At 38.2% G+C, this 12,831-nt stretch overlaps 1 protein-coding gene across 4 annotated transcripts in view; it reads right to left on the reverse strand.

Annotated features, from left to right (window-relative positions):
• Positions 1-12,831, reverse strand: part of RNF130 (ring finger protein 130) — a 53,886-nt gene that overhangs the window by 16,560 nt on the left and 24,495 nt on the right. For all 4 annotated transcript variants that reach the window (XM_085298036.1, XM_085298034.1, XM_085298035.1 and 1 more), the window contains exons 3-5: positions 11,530-11,780; positions 7,613-7,684; positions 5,968-6,050 (exon numbers count right to left, since the gene is read on the reverse strand). In XM_085298036.1, coding sequence (XP_085154162.1) covers positions 5,968-6,050; positions 7,613-7,684; positions 11,530-11,780 — 406 coding nt within the window. The remainder of the gene's footprint in view (positions 1-5,967; positions 6,051-7,612; positions 7,685-11,529; positions 11,781-12,831) is intronic.

Consider the following 12,831-nt stretch of genomic DNA (forward strand, 5'->3'; position numbering starts at 1 on the left):
TAAGAGGTCATGCACATCCCTGAGACAGCATAAAGATGAGGTTCTCGGTCTCCCCTCCTCTCCCAGTTATATGTGCTGCTCTGTACATCAATAAGCTCATCATGGAGTCTAGGACTTCTTCCCTCTCTATTGCACATAATTTTAAAAAGCAGAGACTGAATGAGGCATGCTACCAAATAATTTGCTTTTCTATCTCCAGAAAATCACCTAGGAGAAAGGCCTCCTGAAGTTGTTAATAAACATGGAACGAAATAGTATACAGCTACTTTTTGGCTACAGCTACCAAGACTGATGAAGCTRTTAACGTGTGTCAACACAGTTATAGCTGACTGGAACCCAGTTATATATCCTATGTGTATTAAATGAAGGTGCATAGACTTAAAGAGCACAGTATACGCAACAGAAGATGTACAAGGAGGGAAAGAACTTTATCGGTATCCCAGATAGAATTTGCAGAAATGGAAACTTGGAAAATGAATGTTATTAGTCAGGGAGATATGCTGAAGCTGTAATCACAGAACAGCATAACAGGGCTTAATGTGTTTCTACTGCTACTTTTCAGAAGAGAACAGTGTTACTTCTACTTTCAGGTTTGGCTTGCTGTGCAGCACAGAAAGCAAACCTCTCCGCACTACATGCTGCGTGAGCACTGCTGAACATGCCAGAGTGCTTTGTTAAGCAAATTTAAGAATCTCAGCCACTTTGCTGGACTGTCTCCTTTAGCAACAGGGTAATAAATGATGAAAAATAAGATATGTACATTGCTTACTGTTCAAAAMTGTACAAATACAGATTTACTTCTATTGTTGGTTCTTATTGCACTCATTTTATTACTCACAAAACCACAGAAAATAACGTTTAGAAGTCCTCTGGTGATAAAAAAAATTGTTTGAAATCTACTGATACATATAATGATGCTACTGTTCTGTTAGACAAATTATGGCTTTTAGTAGCTTATATTTCCTTTTAAGATTCTGAAGTCTGTTTTAGAGTAGAGCAAACCTGAAAATCTAATATTTTGTGAAACAGTAGACATCAAGACTCCAAAGAAGTATGAGAACAGCTTAATATAATCATTATCAGCTAATCAGTGCTTAGTGCTGTAAAAGCACTTAGATCAAATGAAGCAGTCTATTGATATGGATTCCAACATGTATCAGCTAAATATTATGAATTATTTCAAAGACTCATTAGCAGTTTGACACAGTTCAAATGCACCAGAACAGCTCAACTATTTTTGTGACCTCATCATTCTTTGCTTTCAGGTCTTAAAACTTCATGGGTGTTTATTAATGTGTTTTAAAAAGTACAGTTCCCTAAAGGTTATGTATTGATTTAAATCAGCATGGCTTTGCCTGCTATTTATGCTGTTTATCTGATCCTTAAAAAGCTTGCTGATACCATCATCAGGGCTAAGGCTCYGTTTGTATTTCTCTTTCCAAGAGTAAAGCAGCAGTTATAACGTTATGAAGATAATAAACACACAAATTATTTTTAAAACTCAGTGTGACAAAGCAAGACCTTGCATTTTCTGCCATCGTAAACCTTCCCTACCTTCATATTTCTGTCATTTGTTCAATAACAAGCTTTCTAAACCCATAAATCTGAAGAGTTCCTCGTGAGTTGCTCTAGGTCTCCGTGGATGACTACAATCCTGAAGGAACAAGGCACCAGGGAGTCAAGTGTGATACAGCTTTTGCTGCTTCTCCTCCTTCCCTCAGGGCAGGAAGCAACAAGCCCAGCAGTCAGCATGGTAGCACTGAAAGAGTCCCCCATGCGGGCATGGCTCCAGGCAGGTGAGCTGCAGGTATTTTTCCACTCTGTCAGCATGTCCAAGCCTCCAGCAGGTAAACACCATAACCCTGACTCTACTGTACAACGCAACTTCTCTGGAGTGTTGGACGGAGAAAGAGGAAGATCAAATCTGTCTTTTGGTGGTGTAATGCCTCTGAGTTAGCATGTAAAAAAAGGGGAAGGGTTAGGACATGTTTACAAGTGCCATTTCCCTAGAGCTTGCTACATTATCTACTCTATCCCAAGGCAGCAGCCCACGGAGACCTAAGCAATGTGCAGAGTAACACAGCCCTGGCCTGCTGCTGATGGAGGCAGCTGCTCTGCTTGGCCCATGGCACAATCCTCCCTCCCGGSTGGGCAGGCAAGCAGCACACAGGCGCTTCCCATCCTGTTGTAGGCAGCCTCTTACAGGCAGCACATCCAAGCAGAGGCGACTGGCGTGCCGCAGCAGTGGCAAGGAAGGTGCCCTCCGCCCCACAGCAGGCCACACCAGGACACAGCAGCTTCAGTACCTTCCACAAATACTTACTATGGCCAGGGGGAGAAAGAGAGAGACTGTCATCTAAGCAGGGTAGCAACAAAAATGGAGGTAGTGCAGAGGCACTGCAGTGAGGGGAAAGGACGGCAGTGAGATACTGTGTTAATTGGCTTTTTTTTTTTTAAAAAAAAAACAGTTATTTACAGCAGTACAGAATAAAGCAGGTGAAAAGGTGGCTTAGTCTTTCATTCCCCCTTTTTTGCCCAGCACAGAAAAMAAACATTTGGCTTAAAACATAGTTATTTTAACATAGTTGCTTAAAATTCAGCCTTGCATTATATCCTTTCACATCCATCTTCACTGTCCAATTGCTCTTTTTTCTTTTCTGTCTCAAATGTTTGCTACTCCTTTAATTCTTTCTGCCATGCAGATTTCTTCCTTCCCAGGCCATCTTTCTGCCCTTTTCAATGTCATTCTCCGTGCTTTTTTCCTAACTCGTCACTTAGCTCTCCTCCTCCCTTATCTCTCAGTCATTATCTTTCCTACACACCAYCTCTTTCCTGATCACTTTTCACACAGCGCCCATTCATCTCCTAGATGCAGCACTGCAATGGTAAAGTAAAACTCGCTTTGAATGAAGAAAATTATCCACAAACATYGTCTTTTGTTAGAGTCCTTATGACATTTACTTACACTACTTATTTTTAACTTTATTATATGACATTCACRAAGAAAGAAAGGTTTCGCAGGCTTATGAGTCTGAAAATGACCACTTCTGTCCGTGCTGAGGTGGGCTGGGAGAAAAGAGGGCTGTTTTCTCTCTTCTACATACTAAAGTGACAGGTAGGCCTGTGGGTTGCTGGTATTGAACATATTTCTATCTCTAAGGCACAACATGAATGATACAGATTTAACTGCATTGTTTGCATTTTTTTTTTAATTTGCCACAATTTCCCATCCGCCAAAACACTTTCCATCATAAATATGATGTTTTGCTACAGCATTTAGGTGCAACTTGTTCAGATGGCACTGTATGCCTCTGCAAGTTGGACTCCTCTCTACAAAGGCACAGAGTGCTAGACCATTAACTGGGGATAACAATTCTGCTGGCTAACAAAGGGAAATGCTGCTTTTACACTGAAGAAATCAGCAAGGATCCTATATGTCAGTGATTCCTACTGTCTAATGATTATAACTTCCTTCAAAAACAGTTAGACACACTCCTAGCCTTTCATCTGCCTCCTCTTGGTCAAGCTATTTTCCCCATGGTTTTCTTGCAATCTATTTTCTCATATCTGGCTTACAGACTGTCTTATAGATGTTATTTTGTTACTAGCTTTGCATGTTGCACTTGAATGAGAGGCTGAAACCGAAGGAAGTAGAAAAGGATTAAATCTCCAAAACAAGATTTGAGGAGATGCTTCTCAGTGGATTGGCCAATTTTACATGCAATCTGAAGTTTACTGGGCTCATCACTGCAGGTACTAGTTGGTCCCTTGTCCATTCTACAARTATAATAATGTCCTGTGGAAACTATCCATCTCAATGTTCCCTTCTAACCAAGACATTTTTGCCCTCAACAAAAAGATGAGCTGCAGCAGACAAAGTGAGATTTCAAAAAGAGGAGTAGAAAGTGAACACAAAAATCTTCAAACAGCCTTCGGTAAGAATGTAATCTGAGCCTTCAGTGACCTTATATTCTCGTGAACAGCAGAACAGGAAGGAACTACACAAAGGCCTTGTTTTCTCCTTACATGGAGAGATTGAACTGTGGGATGCTGTGCTGAGATGGCAGCCAGGTGCATCTTCATCCAGCTACATGAAGCAGCTGTAACTGTCCCTGAGAGCAGGGAACTTACTGTCTGCAGGACTGTAGCTCACAAAAAGCATTAAGTAGTGCTGTGCAGATGGATTAAAAACAGTTTTTTTTTTTTGGATCAGAGGGTTCTGACTTGCACATAGCTTTCGCAGTTGTAGCAGTATCCGTTTTGGACTTCTGCAGAGTGTAACCCCTCCAGTGACAGCTAGCCAGTATCCAGATGGTCAGCTGTACTCAACTCAAGTTAGCTACAGCACCTAGCTAGTGCTCTGCTGCAGCTGGCTTTTGAACCTTACCCTCATCTTGCAATAACCCAATATGACAAATATTAGCATGACTAAGGTGAGATGAAAAGATCAAAGACAAYTTCAGTATCAGAAAGGCACAGAGAAAGATTTGTGAACATCCATTTCATACCACTGAGKTTCACAGTGTCACTCTGAATTAGAGAAGCGAAGCTTTTTAAGAGGAGGAAGTTTTTAATCAGTCAGCTTAGTGGTTCAAAACTGGTATGCAATCACAAATTGGCTTGAATTCACATACCAGCTTTACTTTGGATTACAATATATGACATAACTCTCTGAAGATTTTACTTATGCCTTGCAAGTAATTTTTTTTAAACGGGGCAAGAGGACATCAAAAAAGAAAAAAAAAGAAAGAAAGAAAGAAAAGAAATGCTCTTACATCTGTTTGACCAAAACCCAAAACCTCCCAAATCTTTACAGATCTAAGACTAAGTTCTATTATAAATATTTCTAAACAAACATTTGTAGGTTATATTAAACATAACCCTGAGCATCTAAAACAATTCATTGCCTTCCACTATCCAAGAGGTAAAGAAAATACAGAAAAGTGAATTGAATTAAAACATCTAACCTCCTTAGTGGAATACATCTTGATACATCATATTTTGATTAGTAATGCATAAGTTGTGCTTTCTCTTTATTATAATAGAACTTCATTACGCATTAGGAGAGAAATATTCCAGCTATTCAGAGCAGTCTGCAGGAGGGTTTAGAAGGCTGATAATGAGTTGCTAAGTGCTGCTACTGTGTGACTGAAGTTTGACTCATACACTGTGGCTTAGTTACCCCTAGTGTATCATGCAGAACACTATTTATATAGAGARCACAGGCCAAATTACTGGATGCAAATATGCAACATACTTGTATGTATATTTTGTATCTGGAGATAAGGAAGTTTTACACTTCAGAATAAAAGTGCAAGAAGTCCTTGGTAATGCTTAAAGCTACTAAGAATTACTGACTCCCCAAAAAACTAATCACCAGGTGGAAAACCCCTCAAATATATATCTCTGATAGAGCTARTATCACAGAAAATTCAAAAATGAAGTGGAACAGAAACAAAGGGAAAACCAGTAAGTGTCACGRGAATGGCACAGAGGAAGGAAGAAATTGTTGTATTTTAACATGTTGTATTGCTGTAGGATATCCAGCAAGCACTAATCTCCAAGCACAAGCCAGGAACATAAGGCATTGGAGCGTCCAAAGATGAATAGCGTAGTGGTTGATATAAAAGGAGGTGTGAAGGTTGGCAGGATTGCATTTCTTTCGCTGTGGATTTCCAAAACAGTATAAGATGTTGCACATCCGCTGTGTAGAATGATACAGCTGTTACCTTGTTTATTATAAATGTTTTCTGTGTCTGCCCACTGTTCAGTCTTTAAAAATATATATATATATTAATCTCCATTGCACACCTTCTGGTATTGTAGATAGTCTAAAATAAATGACTATTACTAGGGCTGGAAACACCTAATAAATGTGTCTGTTTATTGCAAGGTACATATTGCACAAAATGAAGCAAAGTAGCACAAAGAAAATTGTTTCTAAACAAAGCAACTTTACTCACTTACTTGCATGGTAAAATGCGGACAACATCGTTCTGCTTGTAACTCTCAATGCAGACAGCACAATGATCAAAGTCTGGGTCTGTTTCCTAAARTGAGCAGAATGAAAATTCAAGTCAAGAGTTTAGGCTACAATGAAGATAAATGTAGTTTTGATTAGTATGTGAATTGCATTGTGACAAAGTGGCTATTACTAGGAAGATGTAAAAACAATGACTGAGTTGTTACGCTCCAACATACCTTGGAAACCCTCCCCCCAAAACCTCATGCATGTAAGAGCTYGCTCCTCACCTGGAGATGGTAAACAGCTATTTGAAACTTAAGTTACAGTGAGTGTTATAATATTTAGTTGCTTCACTATAAAATACAGTGGTGATTTTCCCTGAGGATTTACTTCAGCTTTGAGCTAAAACATGTATTTTATACAAGCTGGGGTGGGTTTTTATTCCCTTTTATAGCCAGGACTAGTTCAGTATTTTTGTCTGCTTCTCACTTTCAGAAATACCTTTCTTATGCAAAGATGAAAATCAGTACCACTGGCTCCTCTTTCCCATCTTCCAACAGTTATGACAGTCATTTTTACAACAAGAAAATTTAAAGCTTTCACTGAAAAAGAGCTGACTTCATTTGGATGCAACTAACATATTCACAATATACATTTATAATGGTTAAGCCTGAGAGAAAACAGACTGTGCCTTCCTTTGGTTCATTTTAAATACTAGAAAGTAGTAGCAAAACACTAAGACAGGACTATTAGCCATCCTTGTCAGAGTGCCACTCCCTCAACACGAGGAGGAAGAAAAAGCAGAAAGACTTCTTTGGATTTCTCCCCAGAAAAAAATTCTTCCATCACTTACTAAATCTTACATTACTGATAGTGTTAATAAAGATAAGAAATAACCAAGCTAGGGGTCCAAGGTATTTTCTCTTAAAAAAAAGACTGAATTCCCTTGTATTTTGCAAAGTAAAAAGCAAAAATTAAGCTGGATTAATTTACTATTTTTTCCTTTAATCAGAATGATCAATTATTCTGTGCTTCCCAAATATAGTTCTTCAGAGACTAATACTTCAGAATCAAGGACAAAGCAGTACTGCCGATAAAAGGCTGAAAAAAGTTCAGGATTTAAGATATTAAACATTTTAATTTTTGTATTGGCAACAATTTTTCTTTGAGTAACACTGAGTATCTTTAATGAAATACCTCTTTATATTTCCCCTCAGATTACTGAATATTCATATAGAGATTGTTCTTTGTGTCTTTAATTTTTTCGTTCTTTTTTAAACACAACTTACATATGTAACGATTCTAAGCTTCGTGTTCCACATAAACATCGCAACTCCTGGGTACTCTTACCAGCAAAAAAAAAACCCAGCCAGCTAGCACACAAGACCACTCTCAATTACAGTTGTCAAGTAGACTGCAACAAGTTCTTAAGCAAGAAGAGCTTCTTTGAAATGTACAGACTTGCAGCATACATGAATACCAGAAGTCACACCAAAACCCTGTGCCACAGGATGAACTCTCCAACAAGAAAGCCAAGATTAAAAATCAGAAGAGAAGAGAAAGGAAAAGCAGAGAAGTGAATTGTCTCCACTGGTAAAAATTAAACACCAAAYTCAAAACTACTGTGTTGAAATCTTATTATTGTACCTTATCACCCTTCTTTACTGTCCTGGTTGTCAATTTACCGATGGCTTTCTTGGCAGCATCTCCAAGACGACGCTGATAAAGTGACAAAGAAAAGAACACAAATTAACTCTCATAATCAGACTTCATTACCGTATTTTACAATGACTTAYTCAGCTACTTACTTTGCAATACACTGTGACAGTAGTCACACATGAAACACAAAGGGCACACACCAGAACCACAATTAGATTCGTCAGGAAGGAAAAAATCTTAACTGCAGAGCTCATGAATGCACTCAATACATGTGGGCATAAACCCCATGGACTATATAAAACAGCCTACAGAAGTCRCCCAGACCTTGCGCAACAAAGGTAATGTAACCCTGCCAGCAGGAAAAAGAGAACTGAAACAACATGCCTCCTCCCTGATTTTCATTATATTCTGTTGGTTTTGCTTTTTATTCAACGTGCTGTAATACATTCCTTGTTCTCTTAAGCTTGAAATTTGTTTTTTCTTCTTGAGTAGGCTGACCTTATTCTGAGACATAAGAGATCCTCAATGTAACCTAGTTTCTATCTCACTATAACCTGAAACCACCAGTATTTCACAAATAAAATACTTATGGGTCACGAAATCTAAGTCAGTCAATGCAGACTTAAATAAAGCTGAAATTAATACTGGCTTGAAGATTAATCCACCTCATTCTGATTGCAAAAGATCTTAAAAAAAAGAATAYACCAGCACTGTTGGATGGATGGAGGGAGCCACTTCTGTGCTTAAAGTGCTGTAATGCCCCAATTGCCAGCCAAATAAGAATGGCTATTTGGCAGCTGATTCACAGGATCCCAGRGACAGGGCACTGAGTAGAACAAAGCTCATGCTTTCTTGTTTCAGTAACTGGAGAAGAAAGATGGGGTTTATGCTGACTRCAACAAGGAAGTTCATTTATTTCCTCCCTCATCTCAATTTTGTATTAAATACTCTGTCTTTGAAAGAGGCAGAGTTCTCATGATCTGCTTCTGGGTATGTAAACTGTACATACCACAAATCCCATATAGCTCTGAACATACATGCATTTTCTGTGCCCATCTCCTCTATAAGCTTGAAAATTAATTTCCTAATTTCTCCCCCACGCTTGAATCATACCTTTTCCGCATACAAGTTGAAACTAACAAGGTTGCTTTTATCTGAAAAAAATACAAGGTCTCAGAAGGCCACYACGACTATGTATGTATGGTGTGAAGACCACTAACCGTGCCATTACTCAGGGAGTACACAGGCACATTTTTTTGTGTGTGTTTTCCATAGAAGAATGGCTCAGAATATGGATTAAAAAAAACACTGAGACCCAGCTACCAAAGTATAGCTATGCAGRAAATGCAGCATCAGAAACAGAGCTGGAGATAGGGGGTATTTTATACTTCCTGAAATCAGAAATCCCATCCTAACTTTCATAGTCTAGAAACAGCTCAATCCAAGCAAATCTACATTACATGTCCTGAAATGGGCACATTAGCTTAAGCACTTAATGACACAGAAGACGCCGGCATGCTGCTGTTTTACTGAAATAGATTATCACTGCAAAACCAAAAGGGTGATTACTAAGAAGGGAACAAAGCTGCAAAGACATAGCAAGGCATTTAACTTAAATGGTTGACACTACCACCTAAATAATTGTGGGTAGTATTTATATTTAGTTGTACTGCATGAGTTTGCATTTGCAGGACCAAAAAAGTCTTACCTAAGATGCTATCTTCCTACTGAAAGCAATACTTTTTCATCAAAACTCTTCCAGAACGTATATATGCTGTCTTACGTAAACAAACACACTAAATCTTCATCTCCTCCGTTTAAGAGCTGTATGGTATCTAATCTGGTATCAGAACAGATCACTGATGCTAGTCATATTCCACATCAATGAAAAGCATTTATGCTACTAACAGATGAACTTTTGCCACTGCAAAATTTCCTAATTTTAATAAAYACTTTTTAACAAATACTTATAAGCTAACATCGGGAACAACTGAGATTTGCTTTTTTGTTAAATTAGGGCATTGGCATACAGAATATTTGCTTTCAGAACACACAACGATCTCAGTGAAAAAGGCCACCACTACACGCAAAGGAGTTTCATAAGTCTGCTTTGGCGGAAGTGCACAAGAGTAACCATGTGAAACACCMGTATCTACTTGCACTATCTACAAAACACAGCAAGTTTTTGATGTTTTCTGAAGAAAAAAGGGAAGCATGCCTTTACACAACTTAAGAACAACAGCACAGCTTAAAACAAGTTATTTCATCACTAACAGTACAGCATTCTCACTGAGAAAGCTCTTCAAAAAAAAAAAAGTGTTCTAGCTGTCGCCACCTTCTTATTAAATTTTAATAAGCTCAGCTTTTTAAACCACATAAAATTTTCATCAAGTTTCTCCTGACCTTTGTAAAAATCTAAAGAAAGAAAAAGGTCATAAAAGTCTTTTCCCCATGGAGCAGCTGTTTTGAAACATYGGCATTTTGTAGAAGTCTAGTACCATGTAGGGGATGCAGCAGGCACAATTTAGTGCTCCACAGACATTCACTGAGTAACAGTTATATTCAAAACTTTTTATCACCTCAAGGGACTTCACTAAGCACCAGTTACAGTGTGGTCATTTAAGAACAACATCCTTAGGAAAGTCTAAAACATACTCGCAGGACCTGCGGCGTCAGACATTATTTCTAGAAACTAGGAAGGAAATCCTTTGTCACAACTGAGGCTTTCTAAGTTTGCATTTGTTTTAGGTTTGTTCAAGTAATATTTAGTGGAACCGTTAAAGGTTTTAAATAATCACAAGTCTTTAATGGAACATATCCAAAGTACTGCCTCGCAGTGGGATCCTYCATGTCAGCTCTAACTCAGAGGGAAGGGGGTTTGCAACTACAGGTTAGCAGCTTTATAAACGATCCTTGACAGAGAGAAACAGAGGCAAAAAAAAAAGAGCGCAGCAAACTTCCTGAGGCTTCCTGTTCCTTCCCAACAAAAACCAAGGCATGCTATGGAGGTAGTGGGTCATTAAGTCCACGCTAATGCAATAYGAAAAAAATTATTTCCAGTGTTTAATCCATACTCGAGTTGATGATTTGATTTATTCAAGACATCTGATAACGACCATCTTTATCTCAAATACACAAGTTCTTAAATTAGAGGTGAAAAGAATACAAGAAAGGCATCTTAACATAATTACTTAAGTTACAAGACCAGTAGCATTATGCAGTCCATATCTCGTGTTATCTTGAACAAAGCTGGAAGTCGGGGGGGTGGGGGGGGAGGGGGGAAATCACTGAACTCTATCCTTTAGTTTTCTTAATCTGACCTTCATGAAAGATTATCACCTGATAATACCATAATACAACATCTGTATTACTCTACCTATTACTAAAGCTATCTTTTATAGCATAGATAGAATTTGTAAGGAATAAGGACTTACAGGAATCAACTAATCCAAATGGAGCTCTATGACTCTTCTCACTCCTCCAGTTAACAAAAATTCCCCCACAAAAATAAACATTAGCTTCRTGCTCCACTATATTATACAAGTTTATTCACAGTTTAATGCTCACATCCATTCCCAATGTCCTAAGGAAAAGTAATATACTATACAGTATGTAACAGTCAGTCAACAAAGATTCTCTCTTCTCCTTTGATTCATACTTAAAACAAAATAAATATTTTGCCTTAGTTCTGTTCTCTCCTGTTGTATATAGTAAGATCTTGCATGCATACCCAGAATAGCAACAATTTGCTATATAAAATCCCTGTCCAGCAGCATACTCTGCCTCTGAACAAAGATATTTTGAATACTAGTTTGATGAATAGCTTAGAGATTATTTGCTCTCTACTGACTATTGTACATAGAAAATAATTTCCACAGTTCAGAGAATCAAGGGAGTTCCCTTACCTGATTCCTGTCACGTGCACTTGTGTACCTGATCTTCTGGATGAAGTAAAATATTAACCATGCTGAAGAAATTATCATCAAAACAATGAATGATATTGATACAAAGACTAGAGAGCCCCGACTGAAGTTTTTTGGAGGAACGCGGGATCCCACTGCTATTGCCATCAAGACAGAGATATTCTTTTCCAAATAATTCAGAATCTCCTTAACCTTTGATTCTGTAATCATGACAGCAACAATATCTCCAGTTCCTATAAGRAAAGAAAAATATATTTAGTTTCCACTTAAAATTAACATGGCATGCTGCTCACAACATTTTCCAAATATAAAACCATTTGACAACTAGAAGAAATTAATCTAAGCCATCCCTGGCACAAGAAACACACTACTTGGCACCTATGGTTTCTCCTTCAAACCTAGATTTTCAAATTAGGGTGTTAACATCCAAACACTTTGCAGCTCCACACGTRGTAACAGATCTCTAATGATAGCTAAGCAGTACTTCTTGATTATAACTACTGTGTGTACTTTTAACTAACTTTAAAAGGTACATTTGTTCCAGATTCGAAGCTGTGAATACCTAAACAGGCAACTCATGGAAAAAYCTTTAGAAAATGAGTGCAGTGATGCTGCTAGGGTGGTCTTACTGTATTCAGAGCTGAGTACAAGTTGCTCCAGAGAGCTACACAATCTCCCCTAGATGGTCACCAGAATTTCACAAGTGAAAAAAGCTGTTAAGGAATTGTAAACCACAATTCCACCAAGGAAGCAACAAAGCCAAACTTCTACCTAGATCATTCCCAACTAAAGCAACTTCAGCAGAAGTTTGAGCACTGATTTTATCATCCATACAAAGACATGCTCAACAAGATACTGAGGAGGCTGTCAGAGTTCTCATCTCCATTCTGAACCTGTAGCTCAACTTGTTTTCTTAATATCTTTCCTCTAGTCTGCCTCCTCTCCAAAAGAAGAAAGTTCTTGGCACAAAGATACTAAGAGAATTGCTAAGCTATACGATCAGCTGAAATACTGTGAAACCATCTTCACTGCAGAGAGAGCATCTACATGTTAAAAACTGAAGACCCACACAGAATAGGATCTTAAACTCAAGAGAATTCTGTTCTATGTTCAAAGAATGCAAAATTTATAGGAAAAACAAAGCCAGAAAAAAAAAAAAAACACATTATGAGTGCCATTCTTGCCCATCCAGATCTATTTACTTCCTATACTAAAGCCCCTTCAAGGTCTATTTTCAAAACTCTTGAAAGTCTGTTCATCTGTTTGCTCCATCTGTTTGTTCCA

This window comes from Rhea americana, unplaced genomic scaffold (genome assembly GCF_003343005.1).
Source record: "Rhea americana isolate MKP2758 unplaced genomic scaffold, rheAme1 scaffold_135, whole genome shotgun sequence".
Taxonomy (NCBI): domain Eukaryota; kingdom Metazoa; phylum Chordata; class Aves; order Rheiformes; family Rheidae; genus Rhea; species Rhea americana.